This window comes from Antechinus flavipes, chromosome 1 (genome assembly GCF_016432865.1).
Source record: "Antechinus flavipes isolate AdamAnt ecotype Samford, QLD, Australia chromosome 1, AdamAnt_v2, whole genome shotgun sequence".
NCBI lineage: Eukaryota > Metazoa > Chordata > Mammalia > Dasyuromorphia > Dasyuridae > Antechinus > Antechinus flavipes.
The window spans coordinates 117,040,342-117,067,760 of record NC_067398.1 but is presented as its reverse complement, the minus strand read 5'-3'; the positions used below and the strand labels follow the sequence as shown (position 1 = coordinate 117,067,760).

Genomic DNA, 27,419 nt, shown 5'->3' with positions numbered 1-27,419 from the left:
TGGGCAAGTCTTAGGTCTGGGCAAGTCCCTGGTCTTAGTTTCCTTTCCTGTAAAATGAGGATATTCTTGATTAGTATAATGACCAACATGATTTCTCAACTGATGAAGCTCGCTAGCCACATCCTAACTGGAAGGTTTTGGACTCAAGATGCAGAATGAATCACATTTTCAGAAGAGAATTTCCCAAAATGGAAATTTATTTTAACTGGGCATATTTATTACAAGAGTCTTATTTTTCTTTTTTGTTTTCAGTGGGATGGGGGAGGGTGTGAGGGGCACAACTAGGATTGCAAAAAATAAAAGTCATTGAATTATTTTTAAAAATGTACAAGAGAAAAACATAAGGGAGGTCAGAAAGGAACAGACAAGTGTGGCAGATTTGAGAGCTACATGATGAATTCATTATGTACTTAAAAGGAAAAGTGAGCTGTACATAATAGAGATTTACAGTTTTATGTATGATCCTCTTTTTCTGTTCTACTTTGTAGATAGAAATAGTCATTTTATTTGGTACTCATTAAGTACAGAAAAGAAAATGAGTTTGATTAGATCAGTTTTCAAAATGTGGTCTGGGGACCCCTAGACCTTCTTCATTGGTCTGTGAAATCAAAAATATTTTCATAGTTAATTAAGATATTCAAAGTGTGGTCTGGGGACCCCTAGACTTCATAGATCTGTTGATCTATGAAGTCAAAAACTGTTTTCATAGTTAAATTAAGATATTTAGATTTCTAATACAGTAAATGTTGCAATGTGAGTTGTAGTTACAATAAATGTAACCCACATAAACAAAAACTCTTTGTGGTCCTCAATAATTTTTAATAGTATAAAGGGGACTAAAAAGTTTGAAAAACACTATTAAATGATCTCTAAAATTCTTTCTAGTTTTTATATTCTATATTCTATATTCCTTTTTTAGCTCTAATACTGTGTTCAAGACTCCATCTCTTGACCCCAGACATTCTGGCTGAATCCCTTGCTTGGAATGCTCACTCTCCTCCCTCTGATTATTGACCTTTTTTGGCTTTAAGTCACATTTTAAATCCCAGCTTCTTCGGGGGAAAGCTTCCTCAACTCTTAATTCTAGTGCCTTCCTTTTGTTAATTTGTTTCTATTTATCCTGTATAAAGCATGCCATATATAATATATAATATATATATATATATATATATATATATATATATATATATATATATATATATATCCAGGATAGACCCTAGGACATTGTAGGCCTCTAGTATTTCTTGACCTGAAATTAATTAGGTTGAAATGGCAGATCATTGGTCTGATAGTGAAAAGGAAGTATTGATCTTGGTAGCTATATTTCTCTAAAGCCCGTATTACTTCTTATTTGTCCTGAGTATTAATATATATTGCCTCACCTAGAATTTCTGTGTCTTCAGTATGTCTGAGCTCTGAATTCAAGAGTCTATTAAACCGTGTGGACTGCTTAAATGGGAAAAGTGAAAGGACTGATAGAGGATAAGAAAGGAAACCTTGGACCAGAGGTTCTTCTTCAGCTTGTCTAGTGTAATGCCTTGGTTATAATAGGTACTTACTCATTCAATTGGATTGGATTGAATGGTGACATAAACTATATTTAATAAAAGTTCATGGGTTCTCATAGGTTTCGTGATTGGGAGATTTTTTTCCAGTCTTATTTGGATTAGAGGTGTTTGATAAACCATACACAGACCTATACATAGTCTTCTGTGTTTGTATGAATGTAGGGAAGTGAAGAGGAAGACTGGGCTATTTGGGGAGAAACAGAACTGTGTGTGTCCCTGAGGGGACCTGGCTGTGGGTGGCCTCCCTTCCTCCCTGGGGCACAGGGCCTGTAGGCAGGCTACCTCTGACAAGGCAACCATGGTTTTGGTTCAGCAACTCCCACCAGCCCCTGCTTGCCCCAGCATCCACCTCGCGGATCCGGACACTCCCAGGAGTTAGAGCCCGACTCGCCATGCAGCAGCCCCCTTTCTTCTTCCTCCTCCTCTTTCTCTTTCTCACCCCACAGATTGCCAAGTCCCAAGACCCATTGAGAGTGGAGGCTGAAGGTAGGAAGAAGCAGAGGTGTGGGACTCTTGTCCCAGCTTGGCCAGTCTATGGTGTAGCGTTGGAAAGTTTGTCACTTTCTGGACTTTATTTTCTTCCTGTGTAAAATGAGATTGAAGATCAGTTGAGATGATCTGTAGGAGGCCCTTTCTAACTCTAAATTCAGAGTCTTATTGGGAAGAAACTGAGGAAACTAGTGTCTCCTGGGCTTAGGGTAGGGGTTGGGTTGATGATGGAAAGAGGAAGAAGTAGAGATGGTAAAGAAAAGTAACATTTTAATTTCAACGTTTTTGAGACATTTCTTTATTAAAAAATATGTGGATATATAAAATTTTTTGTATAAATAAATATATATTAAATAAATACATTTCTTTGTATAAATGGGAAGTAGCACAGTGCGAGTATTTTCATTCCTTTTAGACAGATGAGGAAATTGAGGCTCAGAAAAATGATGTAATGGGGCCTGTGGTCTTATAATTGTGAAAGTTGAAGTTTCTTCCTAGATCCTGTGTTCCCATCACCATTTTCTCCCCTACTGTCCCCCCCACCCCCTCTCTCTCTCCACAGAGGGGAGGAATGCTGTTCTGCCATGCTTGATTGGCCCCAGGGATGGACTCTTTGAACCAGTCACCTGGTTCGGAGGAGGGCAACTATCCTCTTTGCAGCAATTGACCCTGAAAAGCCCAGGTTTGGGGGCCCAGGTGGGACCCTCGAAGGTCTCCCTCTTCATCTATAACATCTCAGCCCAGTCTGGGGGCTTCTACCTCTGTGAATTGGGACCACTCACAAAGCAAGAGTTGAAGTCCAGGGCAGCTATCAGTGTCAACGGCAGTGGTGAGGGGCCAGACTGGGGATCAAGGGTGGGCATGGGGGTGAAGGGAACCTGAAACTCTGGGCTCAGTGCAGAGGGAAGGGGAGGGTGAGGAGGGAATGTATCTTGGCCTCAGTTTTCCATTCTGCTGAGAAACATATATATGGTGTCATGGAAGGAACATTAGAATAGAGGTAAAAAGACAAGAATTTGAAATCCAGTTCCAGCCACTTCTTCCTTGTATGATCATGAGTAAGTCATATTCTCCCTTTTTAAGTCTCAGTTTCTTCATCTGTAAAATGAGGGGTTCAGACTAGATGATTGATAAGGTCTTTGCCCACTCTAAATCTTATGATCCACAGAGTGGACTGTTGTTGGGGGACCTAAGGAAAAAGAGATTGTTAAGAATTTGGAGGGAGTCAGTGGGCAGGATGGTTGGGAGAATTAAAACTGGAAGACTCAGAAGGAGGTATTAAAACTAGGTCTGAGGGAGAGACTTTGAGATATGAAGACAAGACTAGGAGCTGCCCAGGGAACAATAACTGTCCCTGGGCCCAGCTCCCAATCTGTCTCCAACTCTATCTCCATATTGCCAGGTGAACTGTTCCAGTGGAATGCTACTGGCCCAGAAGGCTGTGGTCTTAGGAAGGAATCCTCATCTTCAGTTAAGCCTTCTGACCGTTCAAGATCCAAGTTCCAAACTCATCCCTCCACCCAGCTATATGTATGGGCTGAGGACAAACCTGAGCTGTGGGATCCCTTTGCTCCATGTACTGACCAGAACCAAACAGAGGGTGAGTAAGGGGCTGTGGAAGGGAGAGGCAAGAGGAAGTTAAATAGGGGTGGGAAAGGTTAGAGACATTGGGTGGAGGGCACCTAGGTGCAAAATGGATAGAACTCTGGAGTCAGGAAGAACTGAGTTCAGATCCTAGCTTGGGTAAGTGATTTAATCTGTTTGCCTCAGTTTCATCAACTGTAAAATGAGGATAATAATAGCATCTATCAGGAAAGTTGTTGTGAGGATAATTCTATAATTCTACTTATTAATTCTATAAATTCTACTTATTAATTATTAAACAGTAGGAGCTGCCTCCTTCCTCCCAGAGCCTAGCTTAGATTGTCTCCTATAGCTAAAATATTAAGGAATATTTGTATTAATTTTATGTATTTGTAATAATTTTGTATTAATTTGTAATATTTATTAACGAATAAAGTATTAAGTAATATATGGAAGTGGAGACTCAGAAAAGACATGAGTTCAAATCCAATTTCTGACACTTATTAATTGTGTGATGCTGAGCAAGCAACTTAACCTCCATCTTGCATAGGTACCTTATCTATAAAATGGGAATAATAAAAGCATTTACCTCCCCGGGTTATTGTAAAGATCAAATAAGATAAGATTTATAAAGGACTTAGTACAGTGCTTGACACATAGTAGGTACATAATAAATGTTTGTTTCCTTCTGGTCTCCACATGTTGATATCACACTGATCCTTCCAAACATTCCTGGTGCCTCCCTTATGTAGCCTTCCTTGGTTCCTAGATTGATCCCTTATCTGATCTGTATTCAAGCTTTGAAGGGCTATTTAATTGGAGAGGCTTGATGGAAGAGAGGCTTCATCTATTCCCAAGGGAGAGGGCAAACTTAGGAGCTAAAGGTCAGTTTTAGGGAGGCAAATTTAGGCTCTGATGTAATGAAAATTTTATTTAATAGTTAGAGTTGCTCCAGAGTTGGGATGGGTTGCCTCAGGAAGTAAGTAGTAGTAGCATCAAATATTGTTGCATACATACATATATATGTGTGTGTGTGTGTGTGTGTGTGTGTGTGTGTGTGTGTGTATTTGTATATGTATTTGATGCATACATATATGATACAACAATATTTGATGCATATATATATATATATATATATGTATGTATGAGTATGAGTTGAATCTAATGATCAGCTAACTTTCCTGTGATCTTAACAATCTCATAGCACTCTATATGAAGTTTGCTATGTTCTAATTTGTTCCCAGACTTTCAGGTTCAGAAAACCCTTGCTTCACTGTAATCCTGTAAGGTAGGAATTGTGGGGGGTAGGTGGGGTGGGATAATCAGATTTTACAGACTTACAAACTGAGGCTCAGAGAATTCATGTTATTTCCCACGGTCATGAAGCTAGTAATAGAATCAGAGCCATATTTCAAATGGAGGTCCCCAGATTCCAAGTCCAATATATAGTCCAGACTGTTCCCCAACTTCCTACCTCTTTGCTTTATTACATCTGAACTAACTTGTGTTTTAGGAAGAATTTTTATTTATAAATATGGAATACTTCCAAAAAAGTAGGCAAAAATGTGGCAGAAGGAAAAATGTGATCGTATAAAGAGCATGGAATTTAGAATGAGGAATGGGTTCGAATTCCAACTTGGATAAACCTCTTCAATCCCCTGTATGACTTTTAGGATTGTTTCCTCTTCTGTAAAAGTAAAGAATTGAATTAGAGTATACATTATTAACCAGGAGGTCTGTGAGTTTACTTTTTAAACATTTGGATCATTATAATTCAGTATAATTGTTTTCTTGCTTAATCTTTTGTATTTGATTTTATGCTTTTAAAAACTTTATTCTGAGAAAGGATTCAGAGTTTTATTAAATTGCCAAAGGGGTTCAAGGCACAAAAACAAATTAAGAGCCCCTAGATTAGATGAACTCTAAAGTTTCTTCCAGCTCTAATATTTTATGATCATATGAGTGGGTGTGACCAAAACAACTCATTACCTGCTCCCTGATCTTGCCCTGTCAGGAGCCAGTATGGAGTGAGCTAGGCTGGGTCCTGGGATGGCAAATACAAAGTCTGTGGCTGGGCCTGTTCTCCTAGCCTTTCCAGCTTGGCAGCATCTGATGGGCTTGGTACTGCATTAGCAAAGTTTTCAAGAAACCAAGGCCATCTCCATACCAGACTTCCAAGGAGGATTTTATTGGAGGTTACAAAAGAAAAAAAAAAGATATAAATTCACAAAGTTATTGTGGAAAGAGCAATGGATTTGCAATTGAGGATCCTGGGGTATGAATCCTGGTTCTAGATTTATGAGCTATATGACCATAAATAAATCACTTATTCCCTTTAGATCTTACCATCCATCAAATGGAAATAATAATATTTAGACTTCCTACCTTGCAGATTTGTTATGGGGAAAATGCTTTGTAAACCTCAAAGTGCCATAAATAGGCACTTTTATTAATAAAAGAGGAGAATAAAATCAATCAGAAGCACAAATAAAATAAAGCAACCTAGTAGAGATGGGGAGAAAATGGAGAGGGGAAGGAAAGAGAGGGATGGGAGAAAGGAGGAAAAGGGAGGGATATCAAATCTAGAGAAATTCCCCAGGGCCTTCTTGAGCTCTGTGATTCTCTAGACCTAGAGGTTATTCCTAGGGCTACTCCCATCCTGGCTTCTCATTTTGAGAATGGTACCTTTTGGTTCCATAACACTCTTTCACCACCTCTTCCTACAATCTATTCCATCTCTATTGTGAATGGCCAATCTCAGTCCTGCAGACCAGTGGTCTCCAGTGTGAGGTCCCCCAGTGGACCATGACATGACCTTAAGCTGTTGGAGCATAGAAAGGTAGACACAGAACTGACCATGCTAATTCCCCTGCTTAGTAAATTCCAATGGTTTTCTATTGATTTTAGGATCAAACACCATTTCACTTTTATCTCATCTTTTTTTTAATATTTATTTTTGGTAAGGTTTACAAATTGTATTGATGCAGTAATACATGTATAATTTATAAACAAGTAAATATAGTTCTATTGGCAGTGCATACTAAAAATTTTTTGATAGGCTATTCACTGCATGAGACTGAGTAAGTTTCCTGATTCTGCAATAAAAGAGTTTGCTCGGCCCATCAGGAACCTTCTCCCTTGACTTAGGCAAGGAGGTTTTGTACTCTTCTCACATTCATGGGGTCATATATTTAAATCTTGAAGGGGTCTTACAGGCCATCTTACCCAACCTTCTCATTTTTACAGATGTGGAAACTGAGGCCTGGAATGGTTGAGTGACTTGTTCAAGGTCTTACACAGTTACAGTAAAAAGTAATTCAGTGAGCATTTCAATGTAGTTCTGACTCCACATCAATACTCTTTCCATTTCCTTGTGTTTCTTGGAAAGAACTTGACCAGTAATTCTCAGAACCCTTAAAGGGTCTTAAAATTATTGAGAAACATCCCCTCATCAAGAGTTTATCTGTGTTATATCTATTGGTATTTACCATGATTAGAATATAAAGCATCTTATTCTTCACATCTATTGAAAGGAAAATTAGGATTGCTTTTTAGCCATGTCCAACTCATCATGACTCCATTTGAAGTTTTCCTGGCAAAGGTAACTAGAATGATTTGCTATTTCCTTCTCCAGTTCATTTTACAGATGAAGAAACTGAGGCAGATTAGATTAAGTGAGCTGCCTAGGGTCACACAACTAATAGATGTTTAAAGTCACATTTGAAATCCAATTTTTTTGACTGCAAGCCTTGTCCTTTATGCATTGTACCACCTAGCTGCCCCTAAAAGTATTGGAGTGGTTTACCATTTCCTTTTCCACATCATTAACTACGAGTACTGGGTGAGAGTATATTGAGGCTTACTAGAAAGAAAAACTCCTCCCAAATTATTGCTATCCAAAAGTGGAATAGGCTGTATGGAAAGTATGGGGTTCCTCATTACTTGAACTTTTGTTTGTTTACATTGAAAATCTACAATAATTTAACCTGGTTTGGAAACATGTTATTGCTTTGTTTTATTGATAAATTTATGGGTGCTTTTTAAGATTTAATCTCATTTTTGTTGCTATATTTTGTTTTTATAACACTTTCATTTTTGAATGCCTCTCTTTCATGTAACAAAAATTAAAACAAGAAAGTGGGGCAGGGTGAGAGGGGAAACAGTTTAGCAAAATCAATGAACACACTAGTCATGCCTATTCTACATGTACATTTCCCCATGCTCCTCTGTAAGTTGGGAAGGAAAGTGTGTTTTATGAATTCTTCTCTAAGGTCATAATCAGTCATTATAATTATACAGCAATATTTTCTTTTTTTGTATATACCTTTTCTATTTATATTGATATAACCACATTTTCTTGGTTCTGCATACTTTACTATATCAATTTACACAATTTTTCTATAGTTCTTTGCATTCTCCATATCCATCACTACTAATGATAGATGAGAAGTATTCTTCCATTTGTTCATATAGCATAATTTTTTTTTAGCATTTCCCAATGAATGAATGTCCATTTTATTTTCAGTTTCTTACTACAACAACAACAACAACAACAAATGTTTTGAATATTTAGGCGTATATAGGAATTTTCTGCCTTTTATTTCCTTAGAGTACATAACTAGCAGTAGGATCTCTGGATTAAAGGGTATGACTTTTTTAGTTATTTAGAAACCTAATTTTTGCAAAAGTGTTTTTTAAATTTTTTTTTTCAAATAGGGTGTTACTCCCCAAGTAAGTTGTGGTCTTGAATTTATTTAATTCTGTGTAACTGAGTTTAATGGTTTCCGATTCTTTCTTATCTAGTCTATTCTGCTAATCCTTGCTTTTATTTGTAACCATTTAGTTTTGAAATGTGTTGTTTTTTGTTTGTTACATTTTATTTTCATAAAGAAGGCAATCATGGGAAAAAAATCCTTCCAAAGCATACTCTTCCCAATAGATGAGAAAGACACCAAACTAGAGGATTGTCCATGCTAATTCTTGCAATTCTAGTCTTCTGAAATTTACTGATTGTTAACAAAATCAAAAAAGGAAGACGGTGTCCTTTAAATTTGACCAATTGATACCATCATACTTACCCTGAGTTTTTCATCATTTAATATAATCTTTCTTTACATAATCATATATTATTCTTTTGGGTAGGCTTCCTAGCCTAACCTTGAGGAACTGATACTCTGTTATCTTAGAGAATAGGGTCACTTCATTCACTTTGTATTCTGTCCTTAGGCATGCAGTTTGGACCAGATTCAGTTCTGGGGAGCCTGACTCTAATGAGAAGAGTTGTTCTCACACTCAGTGGCTCATTAAATCCCCTTCCTCTAACACTCTTGAGATGATTTTACTAATTGAATCTCCTCCTAAATGGAAAGAATAAAAATATATTTAATGTATGATATGAAGCAGGTACGGGACAAATAGTTTATTCTTGACACTTAAGAAATGTTAGACTTAAAAGACTTTCAAGAATGTTAGCAGAATAGAATTCATCAGTTTAATTTTTAGCTACTGGTACAATCTGTCTCCTAGTATTTAAACTTCCTCAGAACATATGGTAATTTGCAAGACTACAAATTAGAGATTCTTCACTTTATTGTCTAAACAATTCCTGATACATATCCTTTGGTAAAATAACCATGCTTGGCCTAATCTTCTTGTCAGTGACTGTCCTCTCCAGAACTTGCAGAAGCTTTATCTTCCATGAATTACTTCCAATACAATGAGACCCTAGTTCTACAAAGTTAAGTCACTTGCCCAAAGTCACACAATTAGTGTCTGAGATTGGATTTGAACTCAGATCTTCCTGATTCAAGGCTCCGCCTTTATGCACTTTCTAGCTGCCTCAGATCCCTTAGTCTGGTTATACCACTAAGACTGAACATTCCATATCAGAGCAATCATTGGCTTAAGTTCGTTGTTGTTCTTCAGTTCTGTCTGACTTTTCTCGACCCCATTTGAGGTTTTCTTGGCAAAGATTTTGAAGCAGTTTGTCATTTCCTTTTCTAGCTCATTTAACAGATGAGGATACGGAGATAAATAGAGTTATGTTCAAGGGCCACATAGCCAGGAAATGTTTAAGGCTGGATTTGAACTCAGGAAGAGGAATATTCCTAACTCCAGGGCTATCTTACTTTTCTTAAGGTTTGCTTAAGTTCAGGAAATACTCAAAACAAAAGAGGCGGGGTGTGTGGTTTAGCTTTCATGTGCTTATGGCCAATGGAACCTGCTGCCTGTCTTTGACTCAACTTTCTAGATACTCATTGAATGTCCTTCATGCTTTGAAGCTGGAAAAGAAGAGAGCATCTTCTACTTTTAGTACTTTCAGAATCCTTAGATCTTCTGGTTCCACAGCCAATAAACAGAGATTCATTGTCCCACAGTGCAAGGCCCTCAATGTTGAGTCATATTTGGCCCCATACTCCCATCCAAAGCTTCTTTGTGAAGCCAGGAATCATGACTCTACTTAGACATGTTTCATGGAGATGGAGGAGAGGAGTAAGGGAAGAAAAGATGGCCCCAACTATAATGGAATCACAGATTTAGGGCTAAAATAAGCCTTATAGGTATTCTAGTCCAGTGTTCTCATTCTACAGCCAAGGAACCTGAAGCCCAGAGAGTTAAAGGACTTAGATGGTATAGTAGATGGAGTACTAGATCTTTAGGAAGAAAGACATGAATTGAGATCCAGCCTTAGATATTTACTAGATGTGTGGTCTTATACTGATCACTTAGAAACCTCTGTTTGCTCCAATTTCCTGAACTATAAATGAGAATCACAATAACATCTATTTCATAATAATTACTTGTTTGTCAGGTAATGTTTTTAAAGTGTTTTGTGTTAGGTATGTAGTAATGCTATACAAATGCTTGTTGTTAATGTTATTCTTATGGCAAGAAAGAGTTGGGATTCTAATTTGTGGCAGAATCAACCTCAGGGCTTCTGAATCCAAAGCCAGTTTTTCTGGCATACACACTGCTTTACATTGTTTCATTTACTTTGTATTATTTCAATTAAACCTTACTATTTTTTTCTCATGGTGCAATAATATTCCATTACATTCCTATCTGTATAAATAACCCTTGGCAAATCACTTAATCTCTCAGTGCACTAGGTAGCTGTCAAAGAATTAAATTCAGAAAGAAAGTAGGAATTCTTTCTGTATGAATGAAATCCCTATCCCTAACTCTACATTCCTATACCATATTTTACTTGGCTATTCCTTAATCATTGAGTACAATTTGCATCCAACTTTTTGCTACTACCAATGGGTCTGCTCTGTGAGAAAAGTCATGAAATCGTTTATAACCTTTGGTGAAGAGATTTCATTTTTGTACAAATACTTCATCCTAAGGAGGTAAAAGACAAATAGATTCCATACACAACAAAATTTTAAACAAACAAGCAAACAAATTGGAAACACAATATCTACCGATTGATTCTGGAATGGCTGAAAAAATTGTGTTATGTAGATTTGATGAAATGCAGTTGTCCTATAAGAAAAACAATGGAAGAAGCAGTATGTTGCAGTCAATATAAGCTTGGCCTTGAAGACATGAAGCCCTTCACTTAAGTCCTGTCTCTGGCACATATGCTAGCTATGGTATACTAAACAACTTACTGAACCTCTGTGTTTTAGGTAGATCTCTAAGATGATCTTCTGCCTTTATGCTTTCTTCTTGGTATCCCATGGAGTTTGCTATTATCTGTGTAGAGATCCCAGATCTCTATACCCAACTTCACTATCCCTCTTAATCTTCAATCCTGTGTCACCAATCACCTACTGAACATTTCAAATTGTATTTCAATTGTACATCAGATTGTATTATAGAGAGACATCTTAGATTAAACATGTCTAAAACTGAGCTCATCCCTAAACACTCCCCTCTTCCAAACTCCTCTATTTTTTGTTGAAGAAACCACAATGCTACTGGCCATCCAGGTTCATAATCTTGGCATTATCCTGTACTTCTTACTTATATTATATATATATATGTATATATATATATATATATATATAATATATATATATATCCCCTCCCCTTATATTCAATTATCAAATTTTCACTTCAACCTTTAAAACATCTTTTAAATCCTGCTCCTTTTCTCCTTTCACAGAGCTACCATCTTACTTCAGGTATTCATTACCTTTATGTCCAAATCAGGTCGTCCTAGGCAAATTACTTAACCTCTGTTTGCCTTAGTTTCCTCATCTGTAAAATGGAGATAATAATAGTATCCACCTTCTCCCAGAGTTTGTTGTGAGGATCAGATGAGATAATATGTGTCAAGTGCTTAGAACAGTGTCTAATACATAATGGGTGCTATTCAAATAATTATTCCTTTCCCTGCCCTTATCCTTTTGAAACATTTGTTGGCTGATGACTCTTATAGAATTTATTTCACTTTTTTATGTCAGATTTTTATCAGACATATTTAATGCAAAGATTTCCTCTTCATTCTGTATCTTTTCTTCATATTATAGTTGTACTGTTTTTATGCATACAAAAACCTTTTATTTTTATATAATTAAAATCATATCTAAAATAATGTGTTTTATATCATGATTGATTATTTTTTACACCATTCACAGAATAGAAAAAGATTCTATTACTTTTTAATTAAGATGGTTTTAAAAAAAATTTATATCATTTAGCATGTTGGAATATATTATGATTTATGGTGTAAAATATTAGTTTAATTTCATTTTCTTCTAAATTGTTGAGTTGTCTTGTTTTTTTTACCTTTTGATCTGATTTTTATCAAGCAGCATGGCAAATCTAGAAATATGTTTAGAGGAATTGCACATGTTTAAACTATATTGGATTGTTTGTTGCCTAGGGGAGAAGGATAGAAAGAAAGAGGGAGAAAACTTTGGAGCACAAGGTTTTTCAAGGGTGAATGTTGAAAACTATCTTTGTATGTATTTTGAAAAGTAAAAAGCAATTATTATATAAAAATAAAGTGGAGATTCTGAGGAAAAAACAAAAACAAATAAGCAAACAAAACCCAAAATTGTTCTGTTGTCTCAGTGTTTTTTAGTTGAACAATGATTTCCTTCATTATGGCAAAAGTATTTTAATCTATGATGTGAGTGAGTTTTTTTTTCTTTTTTGGCAGGTCATATAGAGTGGATCTAGAAGAGAAATGAGGCATAAGATATATATATTTTAGTGATTTTCCCCTGGGTTCAGAGTAGAAGCAAAATTAGTGAGCTAGTTGTGCTAGATTTACCAAATATTCTATACAAATGAAGACTTTTAGTTTTTTTTTTTTTTTAACATTTTAAAACTCTAGCATGAGACTAGAAGACCATTTCCTTTTTCTCTTTTTCTGCAGATGACTTTAACAAATATTTAACTGGAAAAAATGAAATTTAGAGTCAAGCTCTCCCTTCTTCTTTTGACTAAATTGTGCCAACAGCTTTCCTTGAACTTCTTTCCTTTGTTCCAGTTTCTAGAGAAGAGGTGGTCCTTTTCCTTGCAAATACAGATCTATTTCCTTGGGTCCTGATCTGAAGTCTGGTCTTTCCCTCTCTAAGGGAGAGTGCACATGCTAAGTTTGAGGAGATGTAGAGAAATGGTCAGTTTAGATAGCAATCAATCTGGGAAGGGGCCAGCAGCATCCAAGATTGCTGATGCTGATAGAAAGATGCACATCCTATCAATCTATTCTTCATTCAGGCTATTTATTTATATCTTACCCAGTAATAAACTTCACTGCCTAGGAAAGGAATAAACCATCTTTATGCCTGCCAACAGCTGCTTCTCCATTAATGGGTTGAGTTTGCACATTTACTTCTATTAGAGGAAAGAATTTAACCTAAAGCTATTGATATAGAAGAGACTTGTTATATCACAGTCACAGAGTGGTAAAATATACTATCTCACTGAATTCAGTTTTGCTCATTTAGAATCAGTTCCTCAGACCAGTCAAAAACAGTAGCTATCTCAATCTTTCCCTTGAAATCACTGCTAATGCTCATACAAAGCTCTGACAACTCTCTAGCATCTCTTGTGTCCAGTGGTCAAGATTTCAAACCCCCAGAAATAGAGAGGGATAGCTCTCTTGATATAGGTAAAGGTTTCTCTCTCTTGGTTAGTGAGCAGACCTGTGTTATCATTTTTCAAAGAACTCTACTCAACATTAAAATTCATACTATTTCCTTCACTTTCAGGTTCATGTGTTTCCTTTTTTTTCCTCCCCTGAGGCAATTGGAGTTAAGTGACTTGCCCAGGGTCACACAGCTAGGAAGTGTTAAGTCACTGAGGTCACATTTGGACTCAGGTCCTCCTGACTTCAGAACTGGTGCTCTATCCACTGCACCACCTACCTGCTCCCACATATTTCCTTTCATTCCTCATTCAGTGTGGGGATGAGAGATTACATAGAGGAAAAGTCGACTCTCATAAGGAGGTGCTATATTTATACAATTACTAGTTGTATCCAACTAGATTAGTGCCTAGATTTTTAATGTATATTGTCATTTTAAGATGTGTTGTTTTCTAAACATTTTCCCTTCTGATTTTTAGTGATATGTAGAAATGCTAATTATTTTTGTAGATTTGTTTTGTATTGTGTTTCTTTGCTGAATCTGTTATCTCAATTTTCTGATCATTTCAAGGGTTTTCTAAATAAACCATTACCTTATTTTAAATAGCCTTATTTTTGTCTCTGCTTTGTTAATGCTTATTTCACTTAATTTCTCTATCTTGTCTTATTGCTATAGCCAGCATTTATAGTATATATCAAATAATAATGATAATAGTAGGCATCTTTGCTTTAACCCTGATCTTTGAGGAAAAGTTTTAATGTCTCTCCATTATAATACAATGTACTCCTTAGTTTTAGCCAATTAAAAAATGTGTTGAGGAAAGATCCTTCCATTACTTTTTTTTTTTTTTAGTGTTTTATTATAAGCCTTTGCTGAAGGCTTTTCCTGATCCTAGTGACACAATTATTTGGTTCCTTCTTTTTGTTTGTTTTTATCATTTATGGCTCAGGGTTGCTCCAAAGACTGGATACACAATCTGGACCCAGACCTGGAAACCTGCCTCTAAAAGGATAAGTTTTTCTCTTCGATTTATTATTTCCCAGCCAGAGTAAAACTGAGGGAAATCTCCAAAACAAATATGAGCTATGATTTGTTTCTTCTAAAGTGGAGGCTGCTAAACTCCTATAGTTTCATCAAAGGACAATATACAATACTCTTTATGTCATCTACCCTAACAAAGCATTCACATCTATGAGTAAATAAAGGAAACAAAACAATCTTATAGCTAATTAGACTCCTCTTGGGAGACTGCTGAACAAATACTTTCTATTTACTTCATATTTGCTCCGAATAAGTCACAACAATATTGTGGAAGATTGGCATGGTCCAGATCTCCTGATCTGGCTTTACTTTTTTAGCTGCTAGATTCTCTTTTTTTCTGAAAAATGAGCAATTAAGGAAATCTCCCTGTGGGAGGCCAGTGCTTGACTCTCAAATTCATGAACTTTGGAATGCAGAATTAGCCATGAGGTAATCCCCAGGTCTGGAAATATCGATTGTTAGAATTATTAATTTCTGACATTCTCAGAAAATGAAACAGAAAGGCTGAAGATTAATGTGAAACTGGAGGCTCAAAAATCCCCCTCTTAGGCTCACCTGGGGAAGCACAAAATACTTACCATGTACTTCTATTGCTAGCTGCCATTTTCTGCTGTTTCATAGCTCATTCCTATGGATCCCAAAGGGAATGTTGCCTCTGACAAGATTCTGTTTTCTGAAGTTTCCATCATCCAGTCAAGAGGCACCCCAAGTCCCTGGGAATTGCCAGAAGAATCCCTAGTATTCTCTCAATAGAAACCTAGGACACAGATTTAAGTTTGGTATTTGATTAGGAGTTTTTAATTTGTTCTTTTTCTAGCTTTTTTAGTTACAAGCCCAATTTATTGATTTTCTCTTTCTCTATTTTATGCAAGTAAGCATGTAGAGATATAAATTTACCTTTATCACTACTTTGGCTGCATCCCACAAATTTTGGTATGTTGTCTCATTATTGTCATTCTCTTGGATGAAATTGTTAATTGTGTCTATAATTTGCTGTTTCACCCAGTCATTTTTTAGGATGAGATTATTTAGTTTCCAATTACTTTTTGGTCTATTTTCTCCTGCCCTTATATTGCATGTGTTTTTTATTGCATCATGATCTGAAAAAAAAATGCATTTACTATTTCTGCCTTTCTGCATTTGATTTTGAGGTTTTTATGCCCTAATACATGATCAGTCTTTGCATAAGTTCCATGAACTGCTGAGAAAAAAGTAAACTCCTTTCTGTCTCCATTTAATTTTCTTCAAAGATCTATCATATCTAACTTTTCTAATATTTTGTTTATCTCCTTAACTTCTTTCTTATTTATTTTGAGGTTGGATTTATCTAATTCTGAGAGTGCAAGATTGAGATCTACCACTAGTATTGTTTTGCTATCTATTTCTTCTTGCAATTCTCTTTTTTTTATTATTATTTTTTTACATTATCCCTTGCATTCACTTCTGTTCCGATTTTTCCCTTCCCTCCACCCCCTCCCCCAGATGGCAAGCAATCCTTTACATGTTGAATAGATTACAGTATATCCTGGATACAATATACGTGTGCAGAACCGAACAGTTTTCTTGTTGCACAGGGAGAATTCAGAAGGTATAAATAGTCCGGGAAGAAAAACAAAAATGCAAGCAGTTTATATTCATCTACCAGTGTTCTTTCTTTGGGTATAGCTGCTTCTGCCCATCTTTGATCAATTGAAACTGAATTAGCTCTCTTTCTCAAAGAGATCCACTTCCATCAGAATACATCCTCATACAGTATCACTGTTGAGGTATATAATGATCTCCTGGTTCTGCTCATCTCACTTAGCATCAGTTCATGTAAGTCTCGCCAGTCCTCTCTGTATTCATCCTGCTGGTCATTCCTTACAGAACAATAATATTCTATAACGTTCATATACCACAATTCTCTTAACTCCTCCTCTAGGAATTTCCATGCTATATCACTTGGTGCATATATGGTTAGTATTGATATTGCTTCATTATCTATGTTACTCTTTAGTAAAATATAGTTTCCTCCCTTATCTCTTTTAATTAGATCCATCTTTGCTTTTACTCGAGCTGAGATCAGGATTGCTACCCCTGTTTTTTTTTTTTTTTCTTCACCTGAAGCATAATATATTCTGCTCCAGTAGGGCACAGATTTAATTCCATGGAAAGGAGACACCTTTCCAAGGAAGGTCCAAACTAATTCCAGCAAATTAGTTAAGGGATAGGGATTATCAAATTCAGCATGGACTCTCCCTACCAACTTTCAGCATATAATTACTGTGATTTCTTATTTTCCTCATATTGAACCATCCTTGTTCACTTAATGTAGTGAGATTTCTCCAGCAGAGCATCTCAGAAACAGACTGCTACATCTCCCCCACAGGTAACTAGAAAAAACCTTAGGAGTTAGGTAATGTCTTTTCTCTTTTGCTATCACATCAAGTCCTTACAGATTGTGTTTTTACCCACTGTAAGAGACCACTGACTAGAACCCCTTTTCCTTTTAACCATTTAATATCAATTGGCTTTTATGAAGGGATATTTACTTCTAAACAAGAACAAAAAATATGAGTATTTCCTTTAAAATCATAGAGGCACACTCTCTTGTAGTTCGGAGAATGGACTCAATCTAAGTTAAGTTCCTTCATAGAATGCTTTACAAAGTTCCTATCAATATGTGGCAAGATGAGTGTTTGTCTCACTTAATACTGAGCTATGTCCACAAGGTCATGCTGTCCTCCTCAGAGCATTGATGCTGGATAGCCTGCCAGGAGCCTTGCTCTCTCTACCTTTCACAATTAACAAGCTCAGAATTTCTAATCCCTTGACATAAAATAGAAATATAAAAAATTCAGGAACAAGGAACCAAGGTTTCACTGGATCAGTGCAGGCCTCATTGGGGAGCAGGCCAAAGGATTCTCCCCTTAAAATATTGTCTCCCTGGACACCATCCCCAAAGAAGTCAAACCCAGTTTGGAAGAAAAGATTGACCTTGTATTCAAGAATACCTGGATTCAAGACCTGTCTTTGGCAAATACTGGTTATGTGGTCAGTGGCAAGAAACTTCTCAAGTAAATCTATAAGAATATATTATAGGAATTGCTGATGTACATTGCTAGAGGGAGTTTCCCATACTGGGGAGTTCTCTATGAAAGTGAAATCAAGCACAGGACTCACAAACAAAAACAATTAGATATTCTAGTTTCTGGTAATTTTCTTTGTTTCTACTCTATTAATTGCTATCTTCTTTCTTATTTTCAATTTTAATAATTTTGTTTTTCTTTTTTCTTAAAAAATGAAATTAGTTGATGATCAATTTAATTGGTATTTTTTAAAAGCTAGCTTTTGGTTTTGTTTATTAATTCAATTAAAATATGTATTTAGAAACTCTCAAAATGTCTTCATTTGTGCTTGTATTGAAATTGTTAGTTTTTTGACTTTCTAATTTGTGTGACCAACTCATTGGACCTCTATTTTTCTCTTTTAGAAATTTAAGTTTTCAGAGATTTAAATCTGCCACTGATTGCTTTTGTTCCATCATATAAATTTTTCTATGTGGTGTCACCGATGTTATCTCTTGAACATATATGTGTAAAGATATACATGACTGTTTCTTTGCATATATATATAACATGCATATATAATTTTTCTATGATTTAGTCTTTGACCCACTCATTACTTAGGATATAATTTTCAGTTTCCATTTAGTTCTGCCTCTTTTATTAATATTTTCTTATTAAATATTATTTTATGCCATTACAGTTTATAAAGAGTATGATTAAGGTTTACAGTTTTTTGTACTTATTTATGAATTCTTTATGACTTAGGATATGATCTTTTTTTTTTTTAAGATTCCATGTGTCTGCAAAATAACTTTTATTCTTTTAGATTCCCATGTGATATTCTTTTTAAGTCTATCAAATTTGACATTTAATTTGTAATTTCCTTTAAAATTTTTTTTGAATTCATAAAAGTTTGAACATATCAAAATTTCCTATTGGTGCATTATTGTTTAGTTTCTTTGTGTGTTTCAGATAGCTTTTCCTTCATGTTCTTAGTAGTCCATGAATATAGAATATGTGTGGGGCCTTTAAGCACAAGATAGTTTGTCTTTATTCCTTTTGATAGAACCTATTTTCACTCCTCTTGTGTCTAAGATCATGATTGTAACTCTTCCCTTTTTTTTTTCTATTTGGTAAAGTACTATATTCTTAGCCCCTTGAATTATCATTTTTGTTTTGTTTTATCTCATTTCACCTTCACAACAATGCTTCTAGATAGATGCTGTTATTACCCACATATTCTAGTTGAGGAAATCAAGGCAAACAGGTTTAGTAACTTCTCAGACTCATACAGATCATAAAGCTTTTCATGTCTTCCTGATTTCAGACCTAGCACTTTATGCATTGGCCACCTAGCTAACAGTTTATTAACATTTTCCTTTGATTATTCTAAGCATTTGAGTTTTATGTTCAATTTTTTATGTTTTCATTTATTTTATATTCATTTTAACAGATACCAGGTCTTTCTTCATTTCTCTTACTACATAAATTTACCTAATTTTTTGCTTTAAAGTTGTGTTGTTGTTTTTTTTCTGGAGATTTTTCATTACTTTTCTTTATGCAGAAAATAATATCTATTTATGTATTCATTGTTTGGGGAGGTTTTTGGGGGCTCATTTTAAGTCACTCTTTGACTCTTTGGGCACTTAATAAATGTTTATTGTTTAGAGGTGAACATTTTGGTATAGCGCATAGAATGTTAAAGTTGGAACTAGGAAGACCTGAGGTCAAAACCCACTTCTAACACTCATATCCTGGGCAAGTCATTGCATCTTTCTGACCCTTAATTTCTTCATTTCTAAATTGAAGGGATTGAAAAATTTGATTTTCCAGCTTTCAATCTCTGATCCTATCTTAATTTTTTTTTTTTTGGTCAGAATTTCTTTCCTTTTTTCCCTCCTCTTTTTTATTATTTTTTTTTACTTTATTTGGCATACTTGTTGCCATTTGTAGGTGATAAAAAGAAGCTCGACTGAATCATAACCACTTAGTTTGTAATCTTCCCATGCTTCTCCAATCCCTTGAGGTCCTTACTTGAAGACTAGATGACAATATTGAGAAGATTCTTAGTCTGGCATGAATTGGATGAAGTGAAAGCTGAGGTCTTTTCTAACTCTGAGATTCTGTGAATCTGAATAAATTAATAATTTGAACTATGATCTTTCTCTCCCAGATAATATGGAGCTTACTCTAGCTCCAGGATCTCCCCTCTGGCTATCCTGTGAATATCCACTATCTCCCCTCACCTTGGGTCACACATCATGGGTTCATTGGCGCCCTGGGAAAAACACTTCGCTCCTGAGTCTGGAACTGGAAAAGGGCTTCCCAGTCCGGGAGTTCTGGGTTATAGGCACCAGAGGAGAAGGTACCCTACTGATTCTGCCCCAGGCTGTTCCCCAGGATGCTGGTTCTTACTTCTGTAAAAGTGGCAATCTCACCATCAGCATTGAGCTGAAAGTCATCTCACCAGCAGGTATGAAGAGTCATGTGCTCTACAGCTTTCTCTTGAGGGTGAAAGCTGAAAGATCTAGTCTTCTTTCATTCTTGAAGCAGTTTGAGGGGTATGAATATGAGAGTTTTTATGGGCTAATGTGTAGGGATCCCCTATCTCATAGTCTAGTACTTGTTTCTGAAGGTTGAGAGAGAGAGGAAAAGATTCTCCCATTTCATAGTTCTCATCCCTTTTTAGTATGGCGTTGGTTGTTGGAAGCTGGAGGCTGGAAGATTCCAGTTGTTGCTTTGACCTATGTGTCCTTCTGCCTGGGAATCCTGGTAGCGTTTCTCCAAGTTCAGAAAGGTGAGAAACCACTCTTTCTCCCTCCCCCTGTACCTGCTCCCAGCTCCTACTCCATCATAATCTGTTTGGACTTCCCTAAGGAATGGCCTCCACGCAGGCAGCTGCCTGCCCCATGCCTATGTCTGTCTATGTCTAGCCTCCCTCCCCAATTCTAGCCTTTCTGACTGATTCCAACCCAAACCCTCCTCTGACTCCTGGTTAGCCCTGCTCTTACGAAGAAAAAGGAAGAGGATGACAGATCGTACCAGGAGGTAAGAAAACTCAATCTGGAGAAATCACAGAACCCTTGAGCTTCATCACAAATCAGCATCCCTCTTCCCTCTCCTGGAACTAAGGTTCTTCTCTCCTTCCCCACCTCGAATCATTTCTTCTATATTAGCCAATAGCAGTAATTCACATTTCTAAAGTTCTTTTTGTGAGTTTTTCTCACAATAAACTTATAAGATGGTAGTACAGATATTATTTTCCTTATTTTACAGATGGGGAAACACAGACTCAGTTAGGGGATTGCCCAAGATCCCACAGCTAGTAAATCTGGGAACCAGGATTCAGACCCAGGAGTTTTAGTTCCAAGGACATTACTATTTCCATTCTACTGCCCAGTAGTTAGGTTCTTTTCTGCTTCCCCTACCCTTTAATTACCTCATAGCCCCTTAGGTTTGTGTTCCAGTTTCTTCATTACTTTTCTTAATGGGATCAGGTTCTTCAAAGTGATGTCTCCAGGGAATGAAACCCAGAGTCAATATGGGAATGTGTTACCCCTGTCTGGAGTGGCAAATCTTGGAAATGGTGAGCAAGGTCTCTGAATTCCTAGCTGACATATACTCAAAGAATATAGTCCCAATCCTGAAACTCTTCCAAGTCAGTGCTCTTAAGACATATCCCAGTCTGAGGGCTTTTTATGGAGGGGTACATTACAGAAACAGTAATGAGTACAGGATAAAGAGAGAAGCTGGAGAAGAGAGGAGAAAAAAGTTGGGAGGCTAAAGGAAAGGAAGGAGAACTTGGGAGGGGCAAGGTGCTGAGAATAATCTCTACTGGCAATCACCTTACTTCTAATGGAGAAGACAACTATGTCTAAAAATATATACAGCACAAATAGAAAATGAATAAATGCAAATACATGCAAAATGGTTAAATACAGGGTAGTTTGGGAAGGAGGGGAAATCAGAAAAGACTTCTTGTAGAAGATGCTATTTGACCAGAATATTAAAAGACGAGAGGGACAGTCTAAGACCTAAAGACAGGAGATGGAATGTGTGAGGAACAGAGAGAAAGGCAATATGGCTGAATGACAGAGTCCAGTTGGAAACACAGTTTGGCACCAGTTATGAAGTGCTTAAGAAAGTTAAGTAGAAGATTTAGATTTTATCCTAAAGGCAACAGAAAGCTATTGGAACTGAATGAGCTAGAAAGTGTCTTGGCTAAATCTATGCTTAAGGAAAATCATTCTGGCATGTGGAACATGAAATGAATTTGTGAGAAATTGAAGACTAATTGGGAGGCCATTGCAATAATCTAGGTGAGAAGTGATATGGATCTAGGCTAAGGTGGTAGTTAAGTAGAAAGAAGGGATCGTGAGTGAGATATGATGTAGAGATAGAAACTGCAAGACTTGGAAATTGGTTAGTCATATGGGGTGAGGGTGAGTAAGGAAGCCAGGATAAAGCTGAGATTGCAAACCTCAGTGACTGGAAGAATGGTGATGTCTTTGACAGAAATAGGGAAATTTGAGAGGTGTGTTTGAAAGGAAAGATAATGAATTTGGCTTAAATATATTGAATTTGAGATGTTTCTGGGACATCTATTTTGATATGTCCAATGGGCAACTAGTGATTTTAGACCAAAGCTCAGGGGAGAGCCTGGGGCTAGATATAGAGATAGGGTAATCATCCTTACAGAGATGATCATTTAACCCATGGGAACTGATGAGGTTCCTAAGATAAGGTATACATAGAGAGAAAAGAACTCTTAACACTTACAATTAGGGGGTATAGTGTGGATTATGATCCAGCAAAGGAGATTGAAAAAGTAAAGGGAAAAGAACCAGAAGGTGGCAGTGTCATAAAAACTCACAGAAGAGAGACTACTCAGGAGGAGAGGGTGGTCTAGCAGCAGGTATTTCTAGAATAAGATCAGAGATGCCTTACTTTTGGGTTTTGGGCAATATTGTGTAGGCTCTTTTTATAAGACTGTTTTTAAGTGTAGAAAATAAAATATATAGAATCATTCACAGACTCTCTGTAATCTCTTTATGGTAGAGATAGGGGTGGCAGTGGTCCATGGATAGATTACTATCAGATTTGAGAATTAATTGAGATCATTGGTAGCTTTGGAGAGAGCAGTTTGATTTGAATGAGTTCAGAAGCCAGATTGCTTCAAAAATTAAGGAGTGAGACAGAAGAAAGTGAAGGCATAAGTGTAGATGTTTTTTTCAAAGTATTTGGGTGACAAAAAAAGATATATAAAGTTTAAAAAAGAACACTTTGTGGAGATGGCAGATTTTACTAAAGATTTTAAAGGAGTTGTTGAAGGTGTGTGTGTGTGTGTGTGTGTGTGTGAGAGAGAGAGAGAGAGAGAGAGAGAGAGAGAGAGAGAGAGAGAGAGAGAAAGGGAGGGAGAATCAGTGTTTCCATCTATTGGAAATATGTAGATGGGTTGGCTAGAAGAAAAACTATCTCTGCCAGTTATTGAAGGAAAATTATGTCAAGGGGTTTTGAGATGAAGAAAGAGGAGATAGGGAGTCAATTAAGGAGAAAGAAAAATACTATCTTGCTTTGGTGAGGGTCTTCTTGACCTTTTTTTATTTCTGTACTCTAGTTCGGACCCTGAAGTGGACCCCTGACTCTGGAGGAGCCACTCCTTCATTTGGAAACCCATACCGAAGGGACCAGAAAACAAGAGTCCCTGGGCTCAGGAGTCCAGGGCTGGAAGGTGAATGACTCTTAAGAGAGGGTACCTGTTCTTCCCAGCCTTGGGCTAGAGCCACAGACAAAGTCAGAGGAGAAAGAAAAGTGGCCTAGTTGAAAGGACATTGGATTAGGAGTCATAATCATTAGTGGAATCCTGTCTCTGGTGCTTATTAGCTGTGTAACGTTGGGGAAATTCATGTGGGCCTCATGATACTTAATTTTCATGTCAGATCTAAATCCATCATCCTCTTTGGCACAGAGGATAAGGGAAGTATTTGCAAGAAGATTGTCCACTTATCAGGCTCTAAGGGATGATGAGTCATGGGCATCTGGTTAGTGGAAGGGAGAAGAATCCATGTGGGTCAGGGCTGCTGGGAGCAAGATGAGCTGGGGGAATTGAGGGCAATGATTGATTGATTGACTTCTTAGATCCAGAGGAGGAAGGGGAAGGTTATGAGGAGCCAGACGGTGAAGGAGCTTCTGTGGCCTATGAAAATAGCCAAGACCAGATCTCCCAAGGTAATAATGAGTTGTTCCTATCATTCAGGAACCAATCTCCTCCTTGTTACAGAGCCCAATCTTCCTTTACTCAGCAACTACTCCCACTAGCTCCTTCTTCCCTTTCTCTAAGGCACTGCATAAGCAGGTAGGTCAGTAAGAGACAGTAGGCAGGAGTGTCTAGGCCTTTTTCTGACTCTCTTCCCTCCCCAGATGCTTGGGGCTATGAGAATGAAGAAAAAAGAACCTTGGCTGATGAAGAAATGGAGGATGATTCTTTCTCCACTGGTAATAAGGAACTGGGGGAGAACACCTTATGGGACTGGAGACAGGGGCCCCTAAAGGACTACAAAGTCTGGGGGGAACGGGGGAAAGGGAGGGATGAGTGGTCCCAAGAATCTCCAGTGGAGACTGTCTTTCACCTTCCCTCTCTTCTCTCCAACAGCAGAGTCTTATGAAAATGAGAACAAGGAAATGGTCTCACCTGTCTACACAACAACAGGTGGGGCAAGAACATTCCTAATTTAGGATCTGGGAGAGTGGTAAGGATAGTAGAAATTTAGGATTTTAGACCCAAAGGTTGAAAGAATCCTTTTTTCTTTATTCTCTAGGCTTCTTGCTCCCTAAAGGGCCTGTGTGGGACACCTGTCGGGAGGCTTCTTCACTTGGTGAGATATAGGACAATCTGTTCTGACCCTGACCTCAAGGATAGAGAAGGGAACGAGCATTTGTATAGCAATTACTATATAGCATGCACTATACTAAGTGCTTTTTTACAAATGTTATTTCATTATTATCTCAAAGTTCTTTCCTTCCTTCCTCCTTCCTTTCCTCCCTTCTTCCCTTCCTCCTTTCCTCCTTTCCTCCCTTCCTCCCTTCCTCCTTCCCTTCCTCCTTCTTTAGATAAGACATTGATTCCACCCTTATGGAACATCCTAGGACTGAACCTAACCACTTCTATAGTGAGACATAAATTAATCCCTGTAACTCAGGCTTCCAACCCCCTCTCCCCAGTCGGGCCCTTGGGATTATTTGTGCCCCATCTAACCTTTTTCTTTTTCACTTGCATCTCTTCATCTTTTGCCAAATAGCAGGGTCTCAGTCTTATGAGGACATGAGAGGAATCCTTTATGCTGCCCCTCAAATCAGGAACCTTTGTCCCCAGCCTGGTCCTAGTCAGGAGGAAGGTGGGTATCTTTCAATTTTCGGCTCTGCCTAAACTTTCCAGGATCCAAATGGTCTCTTCTCTTTTCTGCCTCCCTTTCCTTCTTTAATACAATCCCTTGTGCTGTTCAGATGGTGACTCCTATGAGAATATGGAAAATCCAGAAGAATCTGGTCCAGGGTGGGAGGCAGGGGATTGGACCCCAAGCTGGAACAATAGGTGAGCTCTTACCTGTAACCCCACTCCATTAAGTGAGTAGGAAATAGGTCCCCTCCAGAGGTTGAGGAGAGGTGATTTGGGGCTTATGCTGGCAAACTGGATTCTGATGGTGAAGGGAAGGGATGGAGGAAAGGAAGGTCTTTATTTTATTTTTATTATTATTATTATTTATAGAACAGGGTAGAGAAGATGAATCAGAAATTATTAGAGAATTTGGGATAATGTCTGGTCTTTTGGGAGGAAGGGATTTTTCAGAGGGCTAGAGAGAGGGGATAGGGCAACCACTGAGCACCAACCTTCCATTTTTATCTTTCCCTCTTTAGGTCCTAGAGACACAACCCCAATTTAGCATTCTTTTGATGCTTAGTCTCTGTCTGGATGGACTAAGGTCTGATGATGTTCAGGATGTGTGGTGTGTGTGTGTGTGTGTGTGTGTGTGTGTGTGTGACAAAGAGAGAGAGAGAGAAAGAAAGAGAGAGAGAAAACCCATTATCCTTTATTTCCCTCAATAAAATCCTGTGTTCCTAATTTCCTAATTGTGATTCTGTGTGTTGGAGAGGAGTGAGGTAAGGGAATGGATGCAAAGGATGGGACTCTAATTTGTGCTGAGAAATCACTGAAAATCTGGTATGTGAGGTCAAATAATTTTTCCTTGGGAAGAAGCTTCTTCAGGACATTTCTAGGGTCTCTTCTGGGGCCTCTTCAGAGCTGGTCTAGATTGGAACTGATTCATCTATCTGATTAATTTGTTGATTCAACAGATATCCATTTGTATCTAATATTTGGACAGAATTCATCCTCCCAATTTCTCTATAGATGGTAAAAACTGAAACTGTTCCTGTCCCTCAAGAAGATTATATTTTGCTAGAGGGAAATAAGTTATTACAGATAAGTAAATACAAAGTACTCTATATGTAGCACCTATGAGTACTATTCATCCCCTCCCTCTACACTTTGCACCTGCATTTTCTAGATTTGACTACTCTCCTTAAGTAAGTCTGTGGGTCCGGATAACAAAAACCTTCACCAACATGTTTACTTTTATCAGTTAGCCAGAGGATACAGATCAAAGTGAAGGTATTTTACAACATAGTAAGAAAAATAACAATAAAGAATTTTCCCCGATATATAGATAGATTAAAGCCATCTATAATTATGAAAAAATGCTCTAAATCATTTTGATTAGAGAAATGCAAATGAAAACAACTCAGAGGTACCATCTCATACTTCTAAGGTTGGCTAAAATGACAAAAAAAGATAATGATAAATGTTTGAGGGGATTTGGGAAAACTGGGACACTAATGCATTGTTGATGGAATTGTGAACGGATCCAACCATTCTGGAGAGCAATCTGGAACTATGCTCAAAAAGTTATCAAATTGTGCATACCCTTTGACCCAACAGTGCCATTACTGGGTCTGTATACCAAGGAAATCTTAAAAGGAGGGAAAAGGACCCATATGTACAAAAATGTTTGTAGCAGCTCTTTTTTGTGGTAGCAAAGAATTAGAAAATGAGTAGATGCCCATCAACTGAGGAATGGCTGAACAAGTTGTAATGGATGAAAATGAAGAACAAGCTGATTTTAGAACGATCTGGAAAGATTTACATGAACTGATGCTGAGTGAAACAAGCAGAATAGGAATACATTGTACACAATAACAGGAAGAATGTTCGATGATCAACTATGAAAGGCTTGGTTCTTCTCAGTGGTTCATTGATCCAAAGCAATCCCAAGAGACTTTGGACAGAAAATGTCATGTATCCAGGAAAAGAATTAAGGAGACTAATTAAAAATCAATACTTGCTATGTTCACTTCTTTTTTCTTTCTTTCTTTCTTTTTTTAATCTCTCCATGGTTTTTCCTTTTGCTCTTGATTTTTCTCTCCCAACATGATTCAGAAAGTAATGTATATTTAAAAATAAATTTACTAGGAAAAAAAAAAGAATTTTCCCTATAAACTCAGGACACACTTTTCTAAAGATAAATACATTCTCATTATGGACACGGGGTAGCTAGGTGATGCAGTGGATAGAGCACCAGTCCTCA

General features: G+C 37.2%; 1 protein-coding gene across 5 annotated transcripts; it reads left to right on the top strand.

Annotated features, from left to right (window-relative positions):
• The first annotated feature begins 1,236 nt into the window (after positions 1 to 1,236).
• On the top strand, positions 1,237 to 25,897 carry CD19 (CD19 molecule). Of its 5 annotated transcripts, none has more exons than XM_051988498.1 (15): positions 1,238 to 2,054; positions 2,620 to 2,886; positions 3,460 to 3,657; positions 19,952 to 20,251; positions 20,468 to 20,575; positions 20,778 to 20,826; positions 21,276 to 21,373; positions 23,396 to 23,509; positions 23,917 to 24,006; positions 24,199 to 24,273; positions 24,431 to 24,487; positions 24,597 to 24,653; positions 25,080 to 25,172; positions 25,282 to 25,369; positions 25,693 to 25,897. In XM_051988498.1, the coding sequence occupies exons 1-15, from the start codon at positions 1,961 to 1,963 to the stop codon at positions 25,697 to 25,699; spliced, it is 1,695 nt and encodes a 564-aa protein (XP_051844458.1). In that variant the 5' UTR covers positions 1,238 to 1,960; the 3' UTR covers positions 25,700 to 25,897. The 5 variants fall into 5 exon arrangements, with proteins under 5 accessions (XP_051844468.1, XP_051844458.1, XP_051844476.1 ...); XM_051988516.1 differs by having other exon boundaries at positions 1,239 to 2,054; positions 23,923 to 24,006; positions 25,077 to 25,172; XM_051988492.1 differs by having other exon boundaries at positions 1,239 to 2,054; positions 25,077 to 25,172.
• Positions 25,898 to 27,419: the final 1,522 nt, after the last annotated feature.

What these genes read in the sequence shown, in the direction of transcription:
- CD19 (XM_051988492.1), top strand. Translation starts at nt 1,961, where the DNA reads ATGCAGCAGCCCCCTTTCTTCTTCCTCCTCCTCTTTCTCTTTCTCACC. An exon ending in GTTTCTCCAAGTTCAGAAAG is followed by an intron (nt 20,576 to 20,777) that starts GTGAGAAACCAC and finishes ACTCCTGGTTAG; the next exon opens with CCCTGCTCTTACGAAGAAAA. An exon ending in TCGGGAGGCTTCTTCACTTG is followed by an intron (nt 24,654 to 25,076) that starts GTGAGATATAGG and finishes TTTGCCAAATAG; the next exon opens with CAGGGTCTCAGTCTTATGAG.